This window comes from Oncorhynchus gorbuscha, linkage group LG16 (assembly GCF_021184085.1).
Source record: "Oncorhynchus gorbuscha isolate QuinsamMale2020 ecotype Even-year linkage group LG16, OgorEven_v1.0, whole genome shotgun sequence".
In the NCBI taxonomy this organism is placed as follows: Eukaryota; Metazoa; Chordata; class Actinopteri; order Salmoniformes; family Salmonidae; genus Oncorhynchus; species Oncorhynchus gorbuscha.
In genome coordinates this window covers 84,113,651-84,141,278 of record NC_060188.1, presented here as the reverse complement: position 1 = coordinate 84,141,278, position 27,628 = coordinate 84,113,651, and the positions used below count along the sequence as shown (strand labels likewise).

At 42.7% G+C, this 27,628-nt stretch overlaps 1 protein-coding gene across 2 annotated transcripts; it reads right to left on the bottom strand.

Moving 5' to 3' along the window:
• Positions 1 to 82: 82 nt before the first annotated feature.
• On the bottom strand, positions 83 to 27,628 carry LOC123999250 (phospholipid phosphatase 1-like). Of its 2 annotated transcripts, none has more exons than XM_046304820.1 (6): positions 27,103 to 27,628; positions 13,302 to 13,453; positions 11,160 to 11,443; positions 7,579 to 7,636; positions 2,142 to 2,318; positions 83 to 805 (listed from the first exon to the last, which is right to left on the bottom strand). In XM_046304820.1, exons 1-6 carry the CDS (start codon positions 27,158 to 27,160, stop codon positions 686 to 688), a joined length of 849 nt encoding a protein of 282 aa, XP_046160776.1. In that variant the 5' UTR covers positions 27,161 to 27,628; the 3' UTR covers positions 83 to 685. The 2 variants fall into 2 exon arrangements, with proteins under 2 accessions (XP_046160776.1, XP_046160775.1); XM_046304819.1 differs by lacking the exon at positions 13,302 to 13,453 and adding an exon at positions 17,842 to 17,996 and having other exon boundaries at positions 27,103 to 27,624.

The window sequence follows — 27,628 nt, the reverse complement described above, 5'->3', positions numbered from 1 at the left end:
GCTTCGGGTACAGATGCATTATATTAGTCTTGGGATAGTCAGGTATATTATATTAGTCAGGTACAGATGCATTATATTAGTCTTGTTGGGATAGTCAGGTACAGATATATTATATTAGTCTTGTTGGGATAGTCAGGTACAGATATATTATATTAGTCTTGTTGGGATAGTCAGGTACAGATATATTATATTAGTCTTGTTGGGATAGTCAGGTACAGATATATTATACTAGTCTTGTTGGGATAGTCAGGTACAGATATATTATACTAGTCTTGTTGGGATAGTCAGGTACAGATATATTATACTAGTCTTGTTGGGATAGTAACGATAATACAGGAAGGAAGCTATGAGTAGTAGCAGTCCAGCCAAGGCAACATGGGTGTGACTCAATGTCCAATAGGGAGCTTGGCTCCAGGTCATAGGTCAGAAATGCACAAAGCAGGGTTACATTCACAGGTTTGGCAACGCTACAAATGGCACCCTATTTCCCTACATAGTACAGTACTTTTGACCAGAGCACTATAGGCTATGCTATATAGGGAATAGGGGGCCATTTGGTACTTAAGCCTTTCTGTCCACCCCAGTGGTCCGTCCCTTAGTGGGGTATGATGCGCATGCAGTAAACACTTCCCCACTGGCTACACGCCATGTATGGTTCCGGATGGTTCCTCCTCTCCTTTATAGTTTAGTTGGGGCTGCTGTCGTAGTGGTTTCCGTTTGTGGGTGTCTCCTGCAGGGTGGTGTGGGGAATATCCTCCTTCTGAGGCTCAACCTTCTTCTTGAAGAAGTCTGACACGAAGAAGACCTGCATCAGAAAAAGAGTGGTAGAGTAAGTGGAAGGAGAAGTGGGAGATTCCTAGGTCTACAGTGCCTTCGGAATGCATTGTAATGAAGCAGCAGGGAGCAGGTCTCGAACCCTCGATCTTCGAGCCCGAGGTCCGGCGCGCTATCGACTGCCGCAAAAACAGCAGAATCGATTTCCACGCTTATAAACCCAGGGTCATCACAGTATTGAGACCCCTTCACTTTTTCCACATTTTGTTATGTCATAGCCTTATTCTAAAATAGATTAAATCGTTTTTTCCCCCACTCATCAATCTACACGGAACACCACAATGATAAAGCAAAAACAGGTTTTTAGACATTTATAAAAAATGAACTGAAATGACATTACTCAGTACTTTGAAGTACCCTTTGGCAGCGATTACAGCATCAAGTCTTGGGTATGATGCTACAAGCTTGGCAACCTGTATTTGGTGAGTTTCTCGCATTTTCCGCAGATCCTCTCCAGCTCTGTCAAGTTGGATGGGGAGCATTGCTGCACAGCTATTTTCAGGTCTCTCCAGAGATGTTCAATCCCAGGTTCTGACTGGGCCACTCAAGGACATTCAGAGACTTGTCCCTAAGCCACTCCTGTGTTGTCTTGGCTGTGTGCTTAGGGTCGTTGTCCTGTGTGAAGGTAAACCTTCGCCCCAGTCTGAGGATCTGAATGCTCAGGAGCAGGTTTTCATTAATGGTCTTTCTGTACTTTTCTCCGTTCATCTTTCCCTCGATCCTGACTAGTCTCCCAGTCCTTGCTACTGAAAAACATTCCCAGAGCATGATGCTGTCACCACCATGTTTCACCTTAGGGATGGTGCCAGGTTTCCTCCAGACGTGACACTTGGCATTCAGGCCAAAGAGCTCAATCTTCGTTTCATCAGACCAGAGAATCTTGTTCCTCATGGTCGAAAAGTCCTTTAGGTGCCTTTTGGCGAACTCCAAGTGGGCTGTCGTGCCTTTTACTGAGGAGTGGCTTCTGTCTGACCACTCTACCATAAAGGCCTGATTGGTGGAGTGCTTCCTAAAAAGCTGTTTTCACTTTGTCATTATGGGGTATTGTGTGTAGATTGATGAAAAATAATCATAATTTAATCAATTTTAGATTAAGGCTGTAATGTAAAAAATGTGGAAAAACAAAGGGTCTGAATACGTTCCTGAATGCACTGTATAAGCCAGTTTAATGCTGCAGATCACACGGTTTGGAAACCACCTCTGGGTGATAGATAGCAGAGTATCAAAGCTGAAAACCAATTTCCATTGTAAAAAATGGACCAATCAAGTTATTTTGAACCAAATGAAGCGGTGTCGTGGTTACTCACTACCAGTGTGGCCATGAGCACTCCCTGGATAAGGCCAACCAGGACGTCGCTCCAGTGGTGTTTGTAGTCAGACACACGAGACAGTCCGGTGTACACAGACGCCGCGATCAGGAAGAACTGTAGGGTTGGTCTCAGGAGTCTGGCCCACCCTGCCTGCAGCCTGGCCTGGATGTACAGCTGGGAGACACAGATGGAAATGAGTTGTTAGAATAAGGCCTTGTGGTTTTACTACTAACTTGTTTGGCCAGTAACTAATTTCCAGTTTAAGTCCTGTTTATACCTGGTGCTAACACGTCGTTGTTGGCATCTGATTAAGATAATCCAATCTCTGATCAAGATTTGCCACGTCAACACTTGGCATAAAAATGTGTTTGTCTGCATTGTGATTTCATGGTCCCGCTGTATGAAAATGATTAGACTTCAAATGAATAAATTCATACTATAATATATATATTTTAAGACCATTATGGTCAATGGTGTCAGCTGTGAATTGATATGATGGGATATTCATCATGTAAATGTTTTTATTGACCAGATCCATCTACACTATATTCAGACACAATGCATACCTGGGTACTTTACACGTATTCTGACCTTGAACTTAAGCATGGCGGAAATGCCAGTTCCAGAAAGCCACGCATTTGGGGTGAAGATCAAAGAAATTGAGGTGTGGTGGAGGCGTATATAGATAAGCCGTATTCTTACCTTGAAACCATAAGGTAGCGCAAACCTGCCTGTCGGAAAAAGTATGACTTCATTTTTTGTTGTAAGAAATAACGCCATTCTCCATGCGCTGTAATTTATAAATTGATATGATGAGCTAGGTAAACCAGTAATCCGTTTGGATAAGGGGATTATAAATATAGGCTAATTGACCATTTGTTTTATCTATTTGACCTTGTTTGCCTGAGATGAATGTGAAGCCAGTCATATGGCAGGAAACTGGAACGTATAACATGACAGGTAGTCCCACTCATGCCTCTTTCCCACAATGAAGTAAGAAATGCTGTGCCATTATGCAGGGTTATAATTGTATGGCCTAATAACTTGCAGTGATTTAAATTTGGATATCAAAGCAAAGAGTCTCGTCAAATATACCCTTTCAACTCTAGAATGTTCTAATCATTGTACCCTGACTTTTCCTGCCTCTTTCAATTTGTAGGCTATAGCCTATGATGACTTATTATTTACTATTGGTAGCGACCATAAGTAATAAACACTTATATTTAAATGCCAAATAAGTGTTATTTCCCTTCCCTACATTTGTCTCATTCCATTGCGTCGTTTGATTTTGCCTCCGTTCTTTGTTTCCTCTGTAAAGCCGTCATGTCCTTGTGGCTGAGGGTGAAGTAGTAGTGGATACTATAGTATTTAATGAAGGCCAAACACAAATTGTAGTAACAATGAATTGGGACATGGATGCTTATTAAATCACGGCATAAGACTTGGCACTTGCCATCACAGTTCTATGATCAGTGCGGGCAATTAGGGTATACTATTGTGTACTATTCTCCATATTATAATTGTAGGCTACAGTACTTCCAACGTTACCATTGATTAACTGAACGCGGTAACTTTAGGTAGGAATCAAACCACCTTTTTTTAATACCTGCCACAAACCTCGTTACACACCTCCATAAGGTAAGTCTGAATAACTACTGAGAAGTGCGTAGGATAGACATTCATTCCTGAACTCTGAATCGGCCCACAGGGCTTTTGATAGTCTACACCTGTCTACAAAATGTGGGCACAATCAGGGCAACGGATGAATGTTAGCACCAGGTATAACCGGTTTAAATGGATTTACTACTATCTTGTTGGACTAGAATAAAAACAAAGGTTTGCTGTCCCAATACCCAACCTCAACACAAAACAGAAGGGTAAGGAGCAGCACACTGTCTGCTGCATAGCAGCGTCTCCAGAGCAATTGTAAGGCGAGGCTAGTTGTTGACATGCTTTAAACCTCTTGGGTTTCTACTTGGGTTTGTGTGTTTCTTTTGGGTGGGTCACAGTGCTGGCTAATTTAAGTCTCGTCTGGTTTTGTCATTTAATGATGTTCGTGAGGAGCTGGTTTTGCCACTGTGTGCTCTGGTAATTGTTTATGCAAACGTTCTGATGAGGGCAGCTGTGTGCCCTTGCATGCTCTCTTCTGTTTCCTTAAATCAGCACTGTGGCTGGGCTATTCTCTATTACCACTCTACATGGCAGATTCTCAACTGCTGGGTATATACATTCTGCACAGCCAAAACCTCCAAAAGGTATTATTTAACCAACCAATCAGCTTCCGTTAACAAGGCCTATAACTTTTTGAATAAAGTTTAAAGGCATTAAAATGTCAAATTTAATATACAGGTTGAGATACGTGTGTCAAATCTGTATCAGTTATCAAAACAAATCATCTACTGATCAATTTAGATCCATTTCCATCCAAAGGTGACTGACTGCTTATTGTCTACAAATCAGTGTACATGGTTAAAAAACGCTTCTATGGGACACATCTATGCTTGCCTCAGTAGTTCTCAATAATGGGTGTGTCTGGTCTATTCATTTAAATGACAAACAAACCAGCCACACTTCTTAAAATAGACTATGGGATTGTCATTGCCACTCCTTCAGTTCTGTCTGACGTAAACATAGTGATTTTACTGGTATGCAGGGATAGACCGGACACTGTTGGTCTCGTTTGAAGAATGTTTTACTGCTATTTAGTGACACGGTGCTGCAGTGAGTGTCCATACTTTGTAATGTGCCAGGACTTTGTCCCCACGACTATTTTTATGTTTCGTTCCTTAATGAGTCACCACAGTGTAATAAACCAAAAACTGTTCAAACAGGAACAGCCATTCATGAAGAGCTGTTGCTGGTGTGATCCTGGGTCGTCCCGTACCTCACCACTGATAAGACAACTGGTTTAAACTGGGGTCATGTTCAGTAGTGCTTCCCGTTGCAAAACGTTTAATGGAAGATGACAGTTCTGTGCTCTAATTGGATATGTTAGCGTTTTCTCCCTATTGCACACACCCCTCTCTGACCCTGGTCACAGTACTAATGGGGAGGCCCAGTAGTGACATATAGGGGTTATGGTCATGAAGCTTGTCAGTCTTGCTCATAACTGAATGAAGTTTGGTTCCTGGAGGAGAGGGAGCGAGGGGGTAACAGCACAGGCTACCTCTGTCAATGTGCTGTTGTTAGAGCCTACAGTGTGTTAAAGCTATGCCCCCCGTGCCATTTTTATATTCATTTTGAAAGTTACTGTAGGTATAATAATAATATATGCCATTTAGCAGACGCTTTTATCCAAAGCGACTTACAGTCATGTGTGCATACATTCTACGTATGGGTGGTCCCGGGAATCGAACCCACTACCCTGGCGTTACAAGCGCCATGCTCTACCAACTGAGCTACAGAAGGACGAAAGGGTGTATTATATCCCAGAGTAGAGGTCTATACGGGTCCACCCAAATACCTGCGCAGGTCCGGATCCAGAATTCAGGTCCTGAAGGCACAATAGTGCCTCTTCAACCTCAGGAGGCTGAAGAAATTTGTCTTGGACCCTAAAACCCTCACACACGTTTACAGATGCACAATTGAGAGCATCCTGTCGGGCTATACCACCGCTTGGTACAGTAACTGGACCGCCCGCAAAAGGGCTCTTCAGAGGGTGGTGCGGTCTTCCCAATGCATCACTGTGGTCACACTGCCTGCCCTCCAGGACACCTACAGCACCCGATATCACAGGAAGTCAAAAGGGACATCAATCACTCGAGACACTGCCTGTTCACCCCGCTATCATCCAGAAGGTGAGGTCAGTACAGGTGCAGCAAAGCTGGGACCAAGAGACTGAAAAACTGTTCAAGGCCATCAGACTAAATAGCCATCACTAGCCGGCTTCCACCCGGTTACACAAACCTGCACTTTGGAGTCGGCTGCTTTGGAATCACTGGCCACTTTAGTGTTTCAATGTTTGCATACTGCTTTACTCATCTCATGTATATACTATTCTATTCTACTGTATTTTAGTCAATGCCACTCCAACATTGCTCAATCTAATAGGCCCATATTTCAAGATGTGTGTATTTTTGTGAATTGTTAAATATTACTACATTGTTGGAGCTAGGAACACAAGTATTTCACTACACCCACAATATCTGCTAAATATGTGTATGTGCCCACTAACATTTAATTTGAATCCTGTTTCTAAGAACGCTCCAAATAAACCCTAGTATTCTGTTGTGGTCAGGAGTCGGACCTCGCGGAAGATCTGCATAAAAATGTTCAAGTACTTTTCAGTTGAGCCGACACATGCAGTGTGTACCATGAATACAGTCTCCGTGACTGTGGGAAGATTGCCTTTAATTGTCAATCGCGCTATAAAGTGGGTCTTTAGCGCTACGGATTGAATAGAGCCCTAACACACACTACTATGTGGACCATTCAGAGCTGCCTAATGTAACGTTACACTGTGCACCCCAGTAAAGATCAACATGACCAAACCTACTTTTTTTCCCATTTTACCCCTAAATGTACAAGCACCTCTAAATGTACCCCTGCACATTGACTCGGTACCGGTACCCATTGTATATAGGGAAAGGGAAGTTATTTTTACTTTTTTTTATATACTTCAGTTTTAGTAAATATTTTAACTGCATTGTTTGTTATGGGCTTTTAGTAAGCATTTCACGGTAAAGTCTACACCTGTTGTATTCAGCATTTCACGGTAAAATCTACACCTGTTGTTGTATTCAGCATTTCACTGTAAAATCTACACCTGTTGTTGTATTCAGCATTTCACTGTAAAATCTACACCTGTTGTTGTATTCAGCATTTCACTGTAAAATCTACACCTGTTGTTGTATTCAGCATTTCACTGTAAAATCTACACCTGTTGTTGTATTCAGCATTTCACTATAAAGTCTACACCTGTTGTTGTATTCAGCATTTCACTGTAAAGTCTACACCTGTTGTTGTATTCAGCATTTCACGGTAAAGTCTACACCTGTTGTATTCGGCTCGTGACAAATAAAATTAGATTTGAACACAGTGCACTGCATGTCTTGTGCTGTAATGACCTTGAAGTGAACTCAGTTGGTCGCTAAGCAATAAGGCACAAGGGGGTGTGGTATATGGCCAATATACCATGGCTGAGGGCTGTTCTTTGGCACGACGCAACGTGGAGTACCTGGATACAGCCCTTAGCCGTAGTATATTGGCCATATACCACACACCTCCGAGATGACTTAGTTATTATAAACTGGTTACCAATGTAAATAGACAAGTAAAAATACATGTTGTCATACCCGTGGTATACGGTCTGATATACCATGGCTGTCAGCCAATCAGCATTCAGGGCTCAAACCACCCAGTTTATAATCTTATACATGCCCTATCAGTGAGTGCACATATTGCCCTTTGAGGAAACCCCATAATGGATACTTACTGCCAGGAACAGCATGCAGTACATGGAGAAGGAGGAATGGCCGGAGTAGAAAGACAGCCTGCAACACAACAACAATGGCATCATGGGATTGCTGTGGGTACTTTGAATGCTGGGAAAAAAACTCTGGGAAATATTTCAGCATCCACCTCAATCGGCTCTGTGTTGGTGATAGATAGATTATCCTATTGTTCCATTGAATAACATAACTGGCTAAACTGTGACGCACCCTTTTCCGGGTGATAGGGTTGTGCTGGAGAGCGGGGAGAGACGTCCGTTGACGTCTGTTATTGGGGGGGGGGGGTTGGATGTTGAGACCGTGTCAGGCAGCCTGGTCGATCGGGGCAGTTAGGGGGCAGTTAGAGGGACGCTAGCCTAGCTCACTCATCCGGCCAGCTTTAGTGTCTTCCTGTTTACTTAAGCAGTGCTGCACTGCCCGCCCAGCAGATTACTGATATCCAGCGTCTGATATAAACACTGGAGAGTTGCAGGCCCACAGACACTAGTTACTGTTGAGATGGCCGCAGTGCTGATGTGGACACTAGTTCGTGTTGAGAGAAAGCCACAATACTGAAGTGGATACTAGTTAGTGTTGGGAGAGTCAGTGTAACACTGATAAATAGGCTGGCTGCTTATCAGGGAAAATGTCTTAAGCGCTTTCTCTGTACTTTAACCCTTCCACATCGATAAGTGTGGGAGTAAAGGCCAAACTTGAATAAAGATGTAGGCCCATAGCGCCTCTGTAATAAACAGAGGTAGGCTCATAGCCTCTCTCTAATAAACAGAGGTAGGCCCATAGCCTCTATTTCCTTTGACATTGTACTGGGAAGCCTGGGGTTGCCCTATATACACTGGACTAGGAAGCTTGGGTTTACCTTGGCTTGTCTTTGTGTTAATGGGTCTTGCAATTCTGCTACTGAACCGGTGGTGGGTCTGACTGAGCTTGGACGTTCCTTCCGAGATCTGCTCGGCCTCTCTGACCTTTCACTGAAAGCTTTTCTCCAAGCGTATGTGTTAATTATCACCATGGTAAATTGTCAGTATCAGATGAGGCGCTAACCGAATTCTGTAAAACCAGGTCACTCTAAATTGAATCTGACAAGATTCGAACACCCTCCCTTGTTTACTCAAACTGACGGATGTACACAGGAGAGGAAGTCTGTCCTTATTTTAGTTTTGAAATCAACATCCAGGATTTTCTATTTCTAGAGAAACAAACAAGTTAGTTGTCGAGTGGCTGTTGGGCTGTCCCACCCTTAGACATACATTATTGTTACTGGCTGTGGTGGGCGATAGTTAGCTAGCTAGTGGTCTGTCTCTATACAGACTTTCATTATGGCTGTGGTGTGAGACAGCTGCCTATCTGTAGACTGTCATTACCTCATGGTCATGTGGTGAACCTCCCATGTTAGCCAAGTATAACCTATACAGAGACTACCCTAATCTCTACCATGATCCTTGGGTGGGCTCTCCCAGTCTCTTTTGGCCACAGAAGGTCATATTTACCTGGGTGTGGCTCTGGTCTCCCATGGCAGCCCTTGCCTGATCGGGCCCGGCTTTCTGTGTTTTCTTTGGTATGGTAGTCATTAATAGAACAAACACCTACCTGGTGGACTGAGTGAGTAGAACAGGTCAGAATAACCTAGGGATCATCTTTCTGCAATGTTAGCATTTCCCTTAGGGACATGAGGCCCACCATCAGCCAGAGCCTTGGCTTGTGTATGTGTGTTATATAGGTAATCCTCTCTAATGGTTTACAGAGGATTTGGGACCTGACTCTGTCGTCCCTCACTGCTGTACTGTCCTCACTGGGTAAATAAAGATAATTAAATAGTGAGGTTGACTTACAACTCTCTTGGCTCCCTCTCTGTGTGATATCTGGCTGAACTTTTGTCTTCAGCCTTATCCACCAGAACAGTGGAATACTGAGCTCTCTCAACACTAACTAGTGTCCACTTCAGTACTGTGGCTCTCTCAACACTAACTAGTGTCCACTTCAGTACTGTGGATCTCTCTCAACACTAACTAGTGTCCACTTCAGTACTGTGGCTCTCTCTCAACACTAACTAGTGTCCACTTCAGTACTGTGGCTCTCTCAACACTAACTAGTGTCCACTTCAGTACTGTGGCTCTCTCAACACTAACTAGTGTCCACTTCAGTACTGTGGCTCTCTCTCAACACTAACTAGTGTCGACTTCAGTACTGTGGCTCTCTCTCAACACTAACTAGTGTCCACTTCAGTACTGTGGCTCTCTCTCAACACTAACTAGTGTCCACTTCAGTACTGTGGCTCTCTCCCAAAACTAACTAGTATCCACTTCAGTACTGTGGCTCTCTCCCAAAACTAACTAGTATCCACTTCAGTACTGTGGCTCTCTCCCAAAATCCACTTCAGTACTGTGGCTCTCTCCCAAAACGAACTAGTATCCACTTCAGTACTGTGGCTCTCTCCCAAAACAAACTAGTATCCACTTCAGTACTGTGGCTCTCTCCCAAAACTAACTAGTATCCACTTCAGTACTGTGGCTCTCTCCCAAAACTAAAAGTACTGTGGCTCTCTCCCAAAACTAACTAGTGTCCACTTCAGTACTGTGGCTCTCTCCCAAAACTAACTAGTGTCCAAAACTTCAGTACTGTGGCTCTCTCCCAAAACTAACTAGTGTCCACTTCAGTACTGTGGCTCTCTCCCAAAACTAACTAGTGTCCACTTCAGTACTGTGGCTCTCTCCCAAAACTAACTAGTGTCCACTTCAGTACTGTGGCTCTCTCCCAAAACTAACTAGTGTCCACTTCAGTACTGTGGCTCTCTCCCAAAACTAACTAGTGTCCACTTCAGTACTGTGGCTCTCTCCCAAAACTAACTAGTGTCCACTTCAGTACTGTGGCTCTCTCCCAAAACTAACTAGTGTCCACTTCAGTACTGTGGCTCTCTCCCAAAACTAACTAGTATCCACTTCAGTACGGTGGCGCTATCCCAGAACGAACTAGTGTCCACTTCAGTACTGTGGCTCTCTCCCAAAACTAACTAGTGTCCACTTCATCCTGAAACTTCAAAGTGTCGGCTTGCCTTCCTCAATGATCCCATGGTCAGCACTCAGCATATTATCTGACCATAATAAACAATACAACAGGATATTGTATTTCAGTTGATGGATGACGTCATGATTTGAAAGACGCATCCCAGCCAGTCAAATAGTTTCCTACCTGTCCCTTTGATGTTTGCATATCTGTAAGGCATATGGTGGAAGCTCCACCGAGTCACTGTACATACTACCTCAACTAACCGGTGCCCCTTCACATTGACTTTGTACCTGTACGCCCCTTTTATATATATATGTTTTTACTGCTCTTTAATTACTTGTTACTTTTATCTTATCCATATTTTTTTTTTTAACTACACTGTCGGTTAGGGGCTTGTAAGTAAGCATTTCACTGTAAGGTCTACACCGGTTGTATTCGGCGCATGTGACTAATACAATTTTATTTGACTCTTCAGATCTGCTTTGAACACTGAAGCGATAGGGGGCCTAGGGGTAGTGGGTAAATTTGGCCCAATTGTCAGTTTCCCCTCAACAACACCCACCTGCCCTCATTGGCCAAGCGTGCGTCCCCTGTGCAGGTAAAGTCCTCTATGTAGGTGCCTGCCGTGCAGTTGATCAGCTTCCAGTCAGGCTTGCACACGTCCAGGAAGTGGGGTCGGAGCCGGCCAATCGAATACTTGGCGATGTCAGTGAGCGATTGGCTCATGGCTGCCCCGAACACGAATGTGCCGATGGCTTTGTAAACACGGGCCACATACATGTTGCTGAAAGAGGACTTTGATTTGATGCGTTTGAGATAGACCGAAAGGCACTCTCCAAAGACCATCTGTGAGGAAGGGAGGAGAGGAAGTAGACATGTCGTGAGGTTAGGTCTCTCAATGTTCCCTCACAGCTTGGAGTTACAAGATTACAACGGTTACAAGTCAGTCACTAAAATTACAGGAATTTCAAAAGGTCCAAGCTGTTTTATCTCAATATCAATTCATTTCAGGGTAACAAGTACCGTACTGTGATTGTTTGTAGTTAAAATGGTCAAAAAGAAACAAATAGCTTCTTAGCAGAGAACAATTTCTCAAGGAAAAATGTTGCTTAGACTGTCAGTGGTTTTAGTGGGGAGGGAAAACTGAACACCTAGCTGCTGTTGGCAGAGGTTTGGAACTCTTAATGGTCTATTAATAAATGTACTGCATGGTGATGTCACCATGGAAGGCCAATGCTCCCTCCAATCAAAACAGGCTGACATTTCAGGTGGTCTTTTCAAACAGCTCTTACACTAAAAGGGCATTATCATTTTTTACAATTTCACAATTATTCAAAACCTCAATGTGGAAATATAAAACACAGAAAAATCATGTTCTTGACTGCACCGACCCTTTAAGTGAATTAGACCCTTACATTTTAGAGGAATGTCCATCTGAGTGACTTTAAAGACCTAACAAGGATGTCCACTGAAAAACGTGTGTAAAGTCAAATGAGTAGATGTTTTTAAACAGGGAAAACAAACACACTGGTGCATCACAATACAGCTTCTGAGTCACACCTGAGCAGTCAAACTTAACCTGTTCCTTTAGAAGATATAGCTATTTGTGGTCAGATGTGTGTCAACAGTAGAAACTATTTTGAGACCATGTTGAATGTAAAACATACGTCATGGAATCATTGTGGGTGGGTTGTGGGGGTCTTTTTAAAATTGTGTTCTTGTAAATAAGCGGATGTGGTTATTATAACTGTCTGGCTCACACCTCTCTACCACTGAGGGACAATGGACCTGAAAGCATGAGAGGTTATTTGGAAGTGTGTTTACATTCCCCTATCTGGAAATAGGCCTAAAACTACCATATGAACATACACTTACTGCTGTACTGTCAAGGAGGTGGTGTTGTCCTGGTAACGGTTTCTGTTTAACTTAAAGCTCAACTGTTCAAACATTTAGGGTAATTCCAGGTCATTCATGACGTGTAAATGAGTTACATCCAGTGTGAGGGTTTACTGGAAATGTGTGCAGACCATGAGGTGAATTTATATACATTTAATGGAACAAAAAAAGCTTTTTTGAATGAATGCTGCAAAACCTGTTGTAAGACTTGATAACAGCCACAACAGGGCTCATCTAAAGTGCCTCATCTCAGAGTAGGAGTGCTGATGTAGGATCAGTTTTGTTTTGATGAATAATATGTGGACAGGGGGGACCTGATCCTAGATCAGCACTCCTACTCCGACGCTTTATGAATATGATATTTACTAAGACAGTCAGTGGAATACTGGCCAAGAGTCAAGCGGGAGATCTGAGGGAGGGACAGTTTGGCTATTCCTATTGTATCGTTCAGATGGAGACTATGAGTAGGCTTATGGAGAGGCCTTTGTTTCAGTGACTAAAGGTCAACTGCCATGGTCTGATACATTTGTGGTCTGTGAGTACACAGAAGTAACTAACACAGGTTGGGGTTTGATTTTTCAGTTTTCGTGATACTCTAAAATAGGAAGTTCTTACTACTCTGTTTACATGCGCCATCTTTGGTTAATTTTGTTATTTTTAATAGTGTTATTATTAGACAATACGATTAATGAAGCAAGCCGTTAAACTAGACATACAAGTAATTTGTGTATGTATGTATAGCCTAAATGGATTAAGCACAAAATGGCAAAGGAAGAGAAAGAAGTTAACATAAAACAGGTGCACTTACAGTGAGTACTGTGACTGGTATCATAACTCCACCTAACAACTCATAGGATATGGTGTCTTCTTTTAGAGGGTACTTGATCGAATCATCGTTACAGAAAAATCCCCGTTTGAAGGGATTGTGTAGCGGTGTGAGTATTGCGAACGGGAGTCCAGCTAGCAAAATGAAAGAGAACAGGAGGAACAGGTTAGGAGAGTAGACTCTGAACACCTTGTTATCCTACACCCACATACACCCGTCTAACACTGAGCAGAAGAGAGCATTCGGAGAGGAAAGTCCCGACCAGCCAAGACATACACTGTAGTGATCTTGTATGGCTCAGTTGGTAGAGCACGGCTTTGCATTGCCAGGTTTGTGGGTTTGAGTCCGGGGCCACCCATATGTAAAACGTGTGCAAGCATGACTAAAAGTCACTTTAGATAAAAGCATCTGCAAGTAGATATTTCAACATTGCAGGAACAGGAGGAATGGAAAAACAACATGGTAGCTAAAGAGTTGTCATGGGAACTAACGCTACTCTCTCCCCTGGCGAAGAGAAGGTGTTAGTGGAAGAACCAACTAAGCCCAAATGATCCTCCCTCTCCACCACCCTAAACTTTCACATCTGTTTCGTGCTTGAGTGCACAGTGCAATGGACATGCAATCCACAAGTAGGCCTAGATGTCCATTCCACAAGTAGGCCTAGATGTCCATTCCACAAGTAGGCCTAGATGTCCATTCCACAAGTAGGCCTAGATGTCCATTCCACAACGACCAGCAACAGTGTTCTCTCTATGCTCTCTTCTCTCGAAATTCAATTCAAGGGGCTTTATTGGCATGGGAAACAAATGTTTACATTGCCAAAGCAAGTGAAATCTCTCTGTTCCTTTCTCTCTCCCTGCATTCCTTAAAGCACAGTGGGTCATCATGTTGGAAGTAACTGGAATGCTTTTTCAGGAAGATGTTAGTTACATTAGAAACTTCCAAATAGTTTCCCACTACATACAGTAGGGAAACGGTATACTTCAAACGTGCTGTGGAAGCAATCATTAGTAATTTGTAATAAACACAAAACCATAGTTTTTAAAACGTCAAATCGCACACTGCAAGCTTTGACACACATTGACCCAAGGAAAGTAGAAGCAGGATGTGTAAAAAGGTTAGTTGAGCTTTTAGTTCACATTAGTATGCAAATCATTTCCATAGCTGAATAAAGGGTTGATATTTTTTTACATTATCATGGTCAGATCATACTACTGACATCAATAAGGACCCCAGCACAGTCTGGCTGTCAAGGACAGAGAGGAGAAACTGGTCCCACACAGACTCTCAGGTGATAGATTCACTCTCACTAGCCAGACTCCTTTTCTCTGTACTGCTGAAAGCTGCATTGTGAAGCACCACAGTTTGAAATGTAGCAACGGGTTGATGTATAGAGAAATAAATCAGTTGGTCTGGTCCAGGGGACTGGAGTTGAGATGTAAGTGTTGTGTATGGGACTCCAGTGAATTATAATGGAATAGACAGTTTATGACGGTGTGTTTAAGGTTTTCATCACAGTAAAGAATTTAGAAGACCAGGAAGAGGAATCAGTCACCAACACTACACACACACCAGCTCAACTTCTGACCGTAACACAGGATCGTAGACAATAGCTAGTAGTAGACATGCTTTCCTAACACAGGATAGTAGACAATAGCTAGTAGTAGACATGATTTCCTAACTAACACACAAAGGGAACAGTGTGCCAACACTTCTGTCTCTGTCATTCCTCAAATAGAATCTGTATCAACAGTGTTCCAGGAAAGTGTTCCAGTTCTTCTTGGACAGAGAACTTTTGGACAGAGAATGTAACCTGTGTTTGTTCCAAAGCTATCAGCAGGAACCTCAATAACAGACATGTCAATTTCATTTAATCTCATTTCTGGTAGAATCAATCATTTATGAATGCATCAATGGCCCAAGTCAGAATAAGTGATATGTTATAAATCATGTTTGAATGGCCTAGTTAACAGGGTAACAAAATAAACAGCTTGACTACAGGGTTGCTAGGTCTTTTCAGGTTCTGAACTCATGCTCTGTGATACTCAACCCCAGAACACCCCTTCTGTGAGTGGCCAAACTAACACCAGGACTTCCTACTTCCTGATCGGTTGGACTCTAAAGGCCTTACTATTGATGAAAACCACAAATGATCCAATAACATCTGAGAAGCTTTCACAACACAAGCTTCAGAAGTGACTGAAATGACATGCGGATATCAGGATGTGTGTGAATTAAATACTCTATAGGGGTGGCTGAAATGACGTGTCAAAATGGGGATATTTGAAAGGGGAATGGGGACACTGGGCATTCTCTTTTGAGTTAACCCTTCCCCGGTCGGCAAAGCTGGTTGAAATATCATTCCAATCAGTTTATATGGGTGTAATCTGGTTTTAATAACATCATTACAACCGGTTTATATGGTTATAAGCTGGTTGAAATAACATTACATTATACCCTGATGAAGACAGCTTGTCTGTCAACATTGAATATTAGGTTATTCAATTATTGCACCTGAGCTTCTAGAGTGTGCGGCTCTCCTTTAATTTTTCAAGTATTCTACTCTGCTAGCCAGCACCTCGCCTTAACGGGTGTTCTACTCTGCTAGCCAGCACCTCGCCTTAACAGGTGTTCTACTCTGCTAGCCAGCACCTCGCCTTAACAGGTGTTCTACTCTGCTAGCCAGCACCTCGCCTTAACAGGTGTTCTATTCTGCTAGCCAGCACCTCGCCTTAACAGGTGTTCTAATCTGCTAGCCAGCACCTCGCCTTAACAGGTGTTCTACTCTGCTAGCCAGCACCTCGCCTTAACAGGTGTTCTAATCTGCTAGCCAGTACCTCGCCTTAACAGGTGTTCTACTCCGCTAGCCAGCACCTCGCCTTAACAGGTGTTCTACTCCGCTAGCCAGCACCTCGCCTTAACAGGTGTTCTACTCCGCTAGCCAGCACCTCGCCTTAACAGGTGTTCTACTCCGCTAGCCAGCACCTCGCCTTAACAGGTGTTCTACTCCGCTAGCCAGCACCTCTTAACAGGTGTTCCTTAGCACAGGTGTTCTACTCCGCTAGCCAGCACCTCGCCTTAACAGGTGTTCTACTCCGCTAGCCAGCACCTCGCCTTAACAGGTGTTCTACTCCGCTAGCCAGCACCTCGCCTTAACAGGTGTTCTACTCTGCTAGCCAGCACCTCGCCTTAACAGGTGGTCTACTCCGCTAGCCAGCACCTCGCCTTAACAGGTGTTCTACTCCGCTAGCCAGCACCTCGCCTTAACAGGTGTTCTACTCCGCTAGCCAGCACCTCGCCTTAACAGGTGTTCTACTCCGCTAGCCAGCACCTCGCCTTAACAGGTGTTCTACTCTGCTAGCCAGGACCTCGCCTTAACAGGTGTTCTACTCCGCTAGCCAGCACCTCGCCGTAACAGGTGTTCTACTCCGCTAGCCAGCACCTCGCCTTAACAGGTGTTCTACTCCGCTAGCCAGCACCTCGCCTTAACAGGTGTTCTACTCCGCTAGCCAGCACCTCGCCTTAACAGGTGTTCTACTCTGCTAGCCAGGACCTCGCCTTAACAGGTATGCGTTTCTTTTGCATCCACACTGAAATAACATTACAAACGGTTTATATGGTTATAAGCTGGTTGACATAATAATGGGGCGGCAGGTAGCGTAGTGGTTAGAGAGTTGAGGCTGTAACTGAAAAGGTTGCTGGATCGAATCCCTAGGCGATTCCCCGGGCGGCAGGTAGCGTAGTGGTTAGAGAGTTGAGGCTGTAACTGAAAAGGTTGCTGGATCGAATCCCTAGGCGATTCCCCGGGCGGCAGGTAGCGTAGTGGTTAGAGAGTTGAGGCTGTAACTGAAAAGGTTGCTGGATCGAATCCCTAGTGGTTAGTGGTTAGGGTTGAGGCTGTAACTGAAAAGGTTGCTGGATCGAATCCCTAGGCGATTCCCCGGGCGGCAGGGTGGCCTAGTGGTTAGAGCGTTGGACTAGTAACTGGAAGGTAACCCCCGAGCTGACAAGGTACAAATCTGTCGTTCTGCCCCTGAACAGGCAGTTAATCCACTGTTCCTAGGCAGTCATTGAAAATAAGAATTTGTTCTTAACTGACTTGCCTAGTTAAATAAAGGTAAAATAAATCAATAAAAATGATGGTTATAAACTGGTTGAAATAACATCAATCTGTTTACATGGTTGTAATCTGGTTGTCGTGGCATCGTATCAATTTGTTTTGCTTACTATGTATGGCCTTGTTGAATTTAACTCTTTTTGGTTCTGACACCTAAGCTCTATGGACATCCTCCCTAAAGTTGAAGCCTTACATCATGACCAGGTGTTTAACAAAATAACTAAATGGAACACTGTGTATGGTATCAAAAGTTAACTGTCAATTTGGATAGAACAGCTGCCTGTTTATTAGTTAGTGTAGTACTGTAGCTGTCCATTAGAATGTACTCTAAGCCAGCTGTTCAATATTTGGTTAGTAAAAATGTAAGAAATATTTTGTTTTGTCAACTCTTCCATTGTTACTTACAGAGCAAATGGGCAAAGTGAAGCCCACACCGTAGAGCACATTGGAGGTGACTGTGCTGGGGTGGAAGGGGTAGCTGATGCTGTCATCGTTACAGAAAAAGCCCCTCTGATAGGGCTTGATTTGGCCCAATTTAAGGGCTGCCAGGGGCAGTCCCGCTGTGGATGGAGAGAGGAAGTTTAGGGGTTAACTTTGTAACAATAGTATTATGTCTTGCAGCAGGGACACTATTGACAGCAGCAACACCACAGTGTCTACCATGCTACTACAGTACCAGCACGTGTTTGTAATGATGCGGAGATGTTAATATTCAACCAGAGACTTCAGCCTCAGAGCAGTGTTTCCTCTACAATTGTACAGGCAGGGCATGCATCCCTGCCTAGCTGTCTTGTCCCCTGCCCAGGTGTGGAATTGGAAAAAGTCACTCATGGAACTGAATTTACTTTAAAGAACTCACACATTCCAGCCCAATTCTATTCTTTCCCTGACCTGAAATTGTTTGGTTTCTATTCATTTTTTCCAGAAATGCTGGTTGGATGATTACCAGATTTCCTGCTTATTCACTCATAATTCCAGGAATCTCTCAACCAGGATTTCTGAAAAATTAGGGAGTTTTGGGAAAGGTACCAGAATTTTGCAACCCTACTCTAAGGGAACGATTGTTTCAGAGAGGAATGTTTTAGAGACTGGTCTGGGACCATTCCGTCACTAGCTATGAGAATGAGTTCCCAAGGGAGGCCCTTCAGTAAATGCTCCAGTTGAATGACAACATAGCATCAAAAGAAACAGTTCATCATATATTCTGGCCAGTGATGTCATTGTTGTTGAAATGACAACATAATGACATTTTTCACAGCACAGAGGATTCTTGAAAGATTGTACAATCTCTTTGGGAAATCGGTGCTGTAGTGCAATTGGTGAGTAGTAGCTCATTACTCTATGGATCCAAACGGTAAAGACTGGTTGATAGTGTATCATAACTAATAGGTTGTGACCATTCAATGTCTGAGTTGAATGTGTCTGTTCTCTGGCTCCCTGTCCGTTCAGCCTTTTGTTATTGCTGGGGAAAGGCATGCTGGGAAAACGGCAGAGCCTTTTTATTCTGGTTCAAGTTGAAGCCAGAAGCATGAGGCCCCTCTTCCCCCGAGGGACAGAGTGGAGGTCTGTGTTGCTCAACTGTCACACTACATCCTCAAACTCATACACTCATCATGTAAACGCTCTGCCGTACTCATCATGTAAACGCTCTGCCGTACTCAGCATGCAAACGCTCTGCCGTACTCAGCATGCAAACGCTCTGCCGTACTCATCATGTAAACGCTCTGCCGTACTCATCATGTAAACGCTCTGCCGTACTCAGCATGCAAACGCTCTGCCGTACTCAGCATGCAAACGCTCTGCCGTACTCAGCATGCAAACGCTCTGCCGTACTCAGCATGCAAACGCTGCAAATGCAAACGCTCTGCCGTACTCAGCATGCAAACGCTCTGCTCATCATGTAAACGCTCTGCCGTACTCATCATGTAAACGCTCTGCCGTACTCATCATGTAAATCGCTCAGCATGCAAACGCTCTGCCGTACTCAGCATGCAAACGCTCTGCCGTACTCAGCATGCAAACGCTCTGCCGTACTCAGCATGCAAACGCTCTGCCGTACTCAGCATGCAAACGCTCTGCCGTACTCAGCATGCAAACGCTCTGCCGTACTCCGCATGCAAACGCTCTGCCGTACTCAGCATGCAAACGCTCTGCCCTACTCAGCATGCAAACGCTCTGCCGTACTCAGCATGCAAACGCTCTGCCGTACTCAGCATGCAAACGCTCTGCCGTACTCAACATGCAAACGCTCTGCCGTACTCAGCATGCAAACGCTCTGCCGTACTCAGCATGCAAACGCTCTGCCGTACTCAGCATGCAAACGCTCTCTCTCAATTCAATTCAAGGGGTTTTATTGGCATGGGAAACATATGTTAACATTGCCAAAGCAAGTGAAGTAGATAATATACAAAAGTGAGAGAAACAATAAAAATTTACATTACAGTAAACATTACTCAGACGTTCCAAAATAATAAAGACATTACAAATGTCATGTGTATATATACAGTGTTGTAATGATGTACAAATGGTTAAAGTACAAAGGGGAAAATAAATAAACATAAATATGGGTTGTATTTACAATGGTGTTTGTTATTCACTGGTTGCCCTTGTGGCAACAGGTTACAAATATTGCTGCTGTGATGGCACACTGTGTAATCTGAGGGAAATAGGTCTCTCTAATATGGTCATACATTTGGCAATAGGTTAGGAAGTGCAACTCAGTTTCCACCTCCTTTTGTGGTCAGTGTGCACATAGCCTGTCTTCTCTTGAGAGCCAGGTCTGGCTACGGCAGCCTTTATCAATAGCAAGGCCATGCTTACTGAGTCTGTACATAGTCAAAGCTTTCCTTAAGTTTGGGTCAGTCACAGTGGTCAGGTATTTTGCCACTGTGTACTCTCTGTTTAGGGCTAATAGCATTCTAGTTTGCGCTGTTTTTGTTCATTAAGTAATGATCTTTTTGTTTTCTCATGATTTGGTTGGGTCTAATTGTGTTGCTGTCCTGGGGCTCTGTGGGGTCTGTCTGTGTTTGTGAACAGAGTCCAAAGACCAGCTTGCTTAGGGGACTCTTCTCCAGGTTCATCTCTCTGTAGGTGATGGCTTTGTTTTGGAAGGTTTGGGAGTCGCTTCCTTTTAGATGGTTGTAGAATGTAACATCTCTTTTCTGGATTTTGATAATTAGTGGGTATCGGATTGATCCTTACGTTGAACACAAAGGATATTTTTGCAGAATTCGGCATTCAGAGTCTCAATTTGGTGTTTGTCCCATTTTGTGAATTCTTGGTTGGTGAGGGGACCCCATACCTCACTTCCATAAAGGGCAATGGGTTCTATTACTGATTCAAGTATTTTTTGCCAGATCCTAATTGGTATGTCGAATTTTATGTTCCTTTTGATGGCATAGAAGGCCCTTCCTGGCTTTGTCTTTCAGCTCGTTCACAGCTATGTGGAAGTTACTTGTGGCACTGATGTTTAGGCCATGGATTTTATAGTGTCGTATTTTTTCCCCCCCAACACCACTTTCCATCCATTTGTATAGCAGTCCCTCATGCCAAATTGGGTCAAAGGTTTTTTGAAATCAACAAAGCATGAGAAGATTTTGCCTCTGTTTTGTTTGTCAATTAGGGTTTGCAGGGTGAACACAGTCTGTTGTACGGTAATTTGGTAAAAAGCTAATTTGACATTTGCTCAGTACATTGTTTTCACTGAGGAAATGTATGAGTCTGCTGTTAATGATAATGCAGAGGATTTTCCCAAAGTTGCTGTTGACGCATATCCCACGGTAGTTACTGTGGTCAAATTTGTCTCCACTTTTGTGGATTAGGGTGATCAGTCCTTGGTTCCAAATATTGGGGAAGAAACCAGAGCTGAGGATGATGTTAGAGTTTAAGTATAGCCAATTGGAATTTGTCATCTGTATATTTTATCATTTCATTGAGGATACCATCAACACCACAGGCCTTTTTGGGTTGGAGGGTTTGTACAATGTAATTGGAGAATTCAGTGTGTTCCGGTAGTCTTAAATAGTTGATTCTAAGATTTGTATTTGATCATGTATATGTTTTTGCTGTTTGTTCTTTGTTATAGGGCCAAAAAGATTGGAGAAGTGGTTTACACATACATCTCCATTTTGGATAGATAATTATTTGTGTTGTTTGTTTCGTATTTTCCAATTTTCCCAGAAGTGGTTAGTCTAGTGATTCTTCAATTACATTGAGCTGATTTCTGATGTGCTGTTCCTTCTTTTTCCATAGTGTATTTCTGTATTGTTTTAGTGATTCACCATAGTGACGGTGTAGGCTCAGGTTTTCTGGGTCTCTATGTTTATGGTAGGATAGGTTTCTCAATTTCTTTTAGGTTTTTGCATTTATCAAACCATTTGTCATAGTTGTTCATTTTCTGGTTATCTGTTTGACATTTTTAGATTTGATAGGGAAGCTGAGAGGTCAAATATACTGCTTAGGTTCTCTCTCTCTCCAAAGAGGACAGGAGAAGACACAAAGGAGAAGCTGGTCATGGTTAAGCTTTAGTGCAAATAGCTCAGAGATATCCATTCACCAAAACACTTCAAATAGTAGGATATTTATGGACATTGGTTATCTCAATCACATTCAAAATGTCAGAAACATTTCAAAGGGTCTGCTATACTGTATAATGTGTTTCGTTTACTTTGTTGTCAGTGGAAGTTCCGAGATAGAACACCACACAGACATGCAGCAGACAGTCATGATATTCACATTAAGGTTTCTGGCAACCAGCAGAGTAAATGCGGAACGATTGCTTGACAGGGGGTGCGGAACCATTGCTTGACAGGGGGTGCGGAACCATTGTTTGACAGGGGGTGCGGAACCATTGCTTGACAGGGGGTGCGGAACCATTGCTTGACAGGGGGTGCGGAACCATTGCTTGACAGGGGGTGCGGAACCATTGCTTGACAGGGGGTGCGGAACCATTGCTTGACAGGGGGTGCGGAACCATTGCTTGACTGCGGAACCATTGCTTGACAGGGGTGTGGAACGATTGCTTGACAGGGGGTGCGGAGATTGGACGGGGTGTGGAACGATTGCTTGACAGGGGGTGCAGAACGATTGCTTGACAGGGGGTGCGGAACCATTGCTTGACACGGAGTGTGGGATTTCTTTTGAACCCTAATTTAGATGTTTCTTATCATTTCTGATATTTTGGTAGGCTATTTGTTAGTCAACTTGTCTATAATTAGATACATGAAGCTTCTCTTGTCATAATGTCATAAATCGATGAAGGTTTCAATCTAGTTGACGTCGGTAAAGTTCTCTCATCTCTGCTTCTATCACACAGCAGACATTTTAGGGACCAAGGATAACAAACAAAAAGCTTGACAATAACAGGAAAGATTTTAGGGGAATTAAAAGCTGTGAAAACGACCCAACATGATCGTAAAAAATATTTGAGTTCGACTTGGATGTGTATTTATATCAACCCTATGGACAAAACTAGTCTTGTTCGTGCATCTAGCTACCATCCTGACGCTTTGAAGAGAGGCTTTCCATACAGCCAATTCTTACGCATCAGACGCATCTGCACCCGAGACATGGACTTTGTCATAGAATCAAATAAACATTACTTGAAGTTCCTCAACAGAGACCTGCAGTTGAAGACATGGTCAGATCTGACACATTACAAGTGATCTTAAGTTCTGTGCCATTGATCATGTTTCCCAAGCCCCAGATGCCACGATATGGATGAACGTCTTCTCCAGAGTGAAGCCTGATGGATCTTCTATCCGAAAACTCTACACCCCCAAGGCTTAAATTAGTAATTGGACCTTGTAATGTTGTGTCTGGATGCACCAGCAGCCCCCCGCCTGCCCTCTTTGAGCTGTACACCTGAGTACTGTACCGATACATTTTTCTAAAATGTTTTTACGATAACGCTATTTAGCCTATAACGCTGTTTTACTTCAATCGTATGTTAACATTTGAATTGTAATTTTTGTATATTTCTCTACATATTCTCTGTTCATATATACTTTGTTGACTCCCCATTCGCTAGTATCTAATGAATTAGATGTATTCACCTGCTGCGCTACACAGTGTCTACTGAAGTCTCTTATTTGCTCTTTTTACTTTTATTTTTTAAATAAAAACTGTTACCCTGTGTATTCTTTTGAGCGTGGATTAAACTGACTATATTATTTTTGCATCTCGGCCTCTGCGTTTATCCTTTTCATGGTTTGAGTGGGAGTACCTTTTGAACTCTTTATCATTTCAGACCTTTTGGTCGGCTATTTTTTAGCTCTCAAACAGTTCTCAGCGGTTACACATTCGCCCACAGTTGGTTCCAAGTGAACGACAATTCCCGAAACTGTATTTTAACATTAAGAAACATCAATAATCATTGCTTTCAAACCGGTTTTCGAAACATATGGCCCTTATCTTTCATATCAGTGAGAAATAATCTTTCAAATAAAAAATACATTTACTGTAGCAGTTTTGCACAGATCCACAAACTGTGTGACTCCAGTTGCAAACTACACCTCCTCCCCAGTTACGCTTACACACATTGTGTATACTTACTCCTTAATCACCACTGAGGAGTATAAAAGTACTGTAGTGGAGGTATACACTGTTTCAATTAAGGCTGAAGGAACAAATCAGAATGTTTAGCTTAATGTTGCTAAACTAACATGTCTTCACATTTTAAACGCAGCAATGTGCATACAGAGAGAGGTAAACTCATGTTCCAAAATACAGGGAAAAAACGTTCTAAATGCACACCGCACATGAGGTTTCATGGACAGAGATGGAAATATCCATTAGAAATTTAGAAATATGACTGCATTTGGCTACTAGTGTCGCACCCTGATCAGTTTCACCAGTCCTCGTTATTGTCTCCACCCCCTCCAGGTGTCGCTTGTTTTCCCTAGTGTATTTATCCCTGTGATTCCCGTCTCTCTGTGCCAGTTCGTCTTGTATGTTTCCAAGTCAACCAGCGGTTTTCCCGTTCGCCTGCTTTTTTGCAATCTCCTTTTTCTAGTCCTCCTGGTTTTGACCCTTGCCTGTTTCTGTACCTGCCTGCCTGACCATTCTGCCTGCCTTTATTTCACCTTTATTTAAACACGTTGGCCAGTTGAGAACAAGTTCTCATTTACAACTGCGACCTGACCAAGATGATTAAACATTGTAAGACTCCAACCATCTGCCTCCTGTGTCTTGTCTTGTGCCTTGATAACTAGACAATGAAAGAAAGTGGAATGGTCAGGAGAGCGCATACGAGGATGTGTTTATAAAACATTTCCCTCTGATTTTGGCTAATATGAAGTTAAACATCCAGGTTTCAAACAATTGAGGAACTGGAAAAATATAGTGATAATGATAGACCTAACCATCTTCTGGTAGATGGAAAGGATTTCCCCAAAAACGTCTAAATTAAACGTCAACTAGCTACAAGGTAGCCTACCTGGCAAAATTATATGATTATTTGCATAAATTCAGTGGCCAATTGTTCTGCAAAGTAGGTGCTTGGCACTTTGCACATGAATTAAAGGGTAAATACACTCAAATCAAAATTGTATTGATTTTTTTCCCAGACCACAAGAGGTCTCCTGATGTGGTGTAAGCATTGTTGTGGACTTAGATCATCCAATGTTGTTTTTATGTAAATAAATTAGAAATAGTGACAGTGGGAAAACATGGGGGAAAAATCTGAGACCTGTGAATTTCAGACTCAGTTGACAGCCTCATTATCTATTTCAATATCAGGTCTACTATTAGCCTACTTGCACAGTACAGCTTGGGTTGGCCTGACTGTGAAAGACCAATATGTGATTAAACATTTTAGGCCATTCAGAGTACATGTCACTGTTTCTCATAGACTTTCACACAGGGCACATTTCCTTTGCCGGGTGGGCCGTTTGGGGAAAAATTCAAGTACAGTGCCTTGCAAAAGTATTCATCCCCCTTGGTGTTTTTCCTATTTGGTTGCATTACAACCTGTAATTAGATAGATTTTTATTTGTATTTCATGTAATGGACATACACAAAATAGTCCAAATTGGTGAAGTGAAATCTAAAAAATAAAAACCTGAAAAGTGGTGTGTGCATATGTATTCACCCCCTTTGGTATGAAGCCCCTAAATAAGATCTGAAGGTAATTGGTTGCACCAGAAGTCACATTATTAGTTCAATAAAGGCCACGTGTGTGCAATCTAAGTGTTACATGATCTGTCACATGATCTCAGTTCTGAAAGGCCCCCCAGAGTCTGCAGCACCACTAAGCAAGCAGCACCATGAAGACCAAGGGGCTCTCCAAACAGGTCAGGGACAAAGTTGTGGAGAAGTACAGATCAGGGTTGGGTTATAAAAATATCAGAAACTTTGAACATCCCACGGAGCACCAATCCATTATTAAAAAAAGGAAAGAATATGGCACCACAACAAACCTGTCACTGAGTCTGAAGGTAGGTCTTGAAATACCTGCACAGGGACACCTCCAATTGACTCAAATGAGGTCAATTAGCCTATCAAAAGCTTCTAAATCCATGACATAATTTTCTGGAATTTTCCAAGCTGTTTAATTAAAGGCACAGTCAACTTAGTGTATGTGAACTTCTGACCCACTGGAATTGTGATACAGTGAATTATAACTGAAATTATCTGTCTCTTAAACAATTGTTGGAAAAATTACTTGTCATGCACAAAGTATATGTCCTAACCGACTTGCCAAAACTATAGTTTGTAATAAGAAATTGGTGGAGTGGTTTTAATGACTCAAACCTAAGTGTATGTAAACTTCTGACTTCAACTGTATCTCTAGTATTTACTATATGTTCTGAGAAAACCATAGAATCCACTTTCAACACACACCTATGAAGGTATCGGTAGTTGCATCTGGTAGACACACATCTAGACATCCTTGAAGGGTTTGTATTTTTTGTATGCTATCACCCCAAACCATATGAATGTCATGACTGAGGAAGCTCTATCTAGTAGAGAGACACTATCTGAGTGTGAAATCAGTTCCAAGTTCCAGCACCCCCTGAAAATTCTGAATTTAAACTATTAATAAAAAAATAAAAACATTTTCCCCACAAATGTAGGCCACTGGGCCTTTACTAGTCCTGTATTGGCAGCTATGGAAAACAGCACCTGATAGCTTTGAAAAGCCAATATAATTTGTTGACGCTAGATACTGTAGGGGTGATGGCTATAACTGACGCCAGATAATGTAGGGGTGATGGCTATAATTTAATGCAATTTAAACAACAGCAAGGCTCATTCCATAGTCCCTACTTTTACGGCAGGAATACAATTTTAATAATAATTCTAGAACGCAAGAGTTACATTTGTTATCGTTCTATTACATTGTATCATCACCAATTTCACAAGCAACATTAACTGTTCAACAATCAATCAACGGAGTGCAGCAGGAGCAGTAAGACATATGGCACTCAATCTCTTTCACTGCTTTGGTCACAAAATACTTGTTTTTGGTGTTAATTAGCCTACTTATTATCAAATTATCAACTTCTTCTCGAAAGATTCACCCTCGTTTGACCAATAAGCAACATATAACCACTCCCTCGATAGCCTATACACGTGACAGCGATTGTCAAATATTATGTAAATAAGGTTAACTCATTACAATATAACAACATTATAATAAGCAAGTCATAGCAAGCAGATACATACCGAGAATTAGACAGGCGATGTCAAGCAGAATAAAAGGAATCCCTCTCGTCTCGAACATTTTTACGGTTTCTCCTCAGCTCGTGGACACAGATGATCCTTAGACGACTCGTGTTGTCGTCGTATCCTTGAAAGCGTAGTAGCCAAGTAACCGTAGATCTGATTAGACTAAACCTAAACAATAATTCGACCTAAAAATAATATTAGAGACCGTCAATTGAGAAGCCTAACCTTTGAAGCCTTAGAATGGCGACAGACGGTGTAAATGCCGTAAATTGACACAGAATATTAGAACTGATCCTCCCCTTTGAATGATCGTGCGTCGTGCGCATCGAAATTATAATTACCGTGGCCTGGTAAATTAGACAGTCCTTTGCGTATCATTTAAAATCGGTTGGCAGAGCCGACGGTGAAGGCTATAATGTAGAGGTCTGTATACTCTGTAGTCTACCAGACTGCTCAAAGAGCCATGAGCACAGTGGGGTTTCGTTATGGCAGCTGGCAAAGAGGATGGACAGAAGAGACTATC

Bases quoted from the DNA above. Each gene is read 5' to 3' on its own strand.
- LOC123999250 (XM_046304819.1), bottom strand. From the start codon at position 27,160: ATGTTCGAGACGAGAGGGATTCCTTTTATTCTGCTTGACATCGCCTGT. The intron at 11,444-17,841 runs GTAAGTAACAAT...CCTTCCTCACAG, and splicing joins TCACTTTGCCCATTTGCTCT to ATGGTCTTTGGAGAGTGCCT. The intron at 806-2,141 runs GTGAGTAACCAC...TTTCTGATGCAG, and splicing joins TGCTCATGGCCACACTGGTA to GTCTTCTTCGTGTCAGACTT.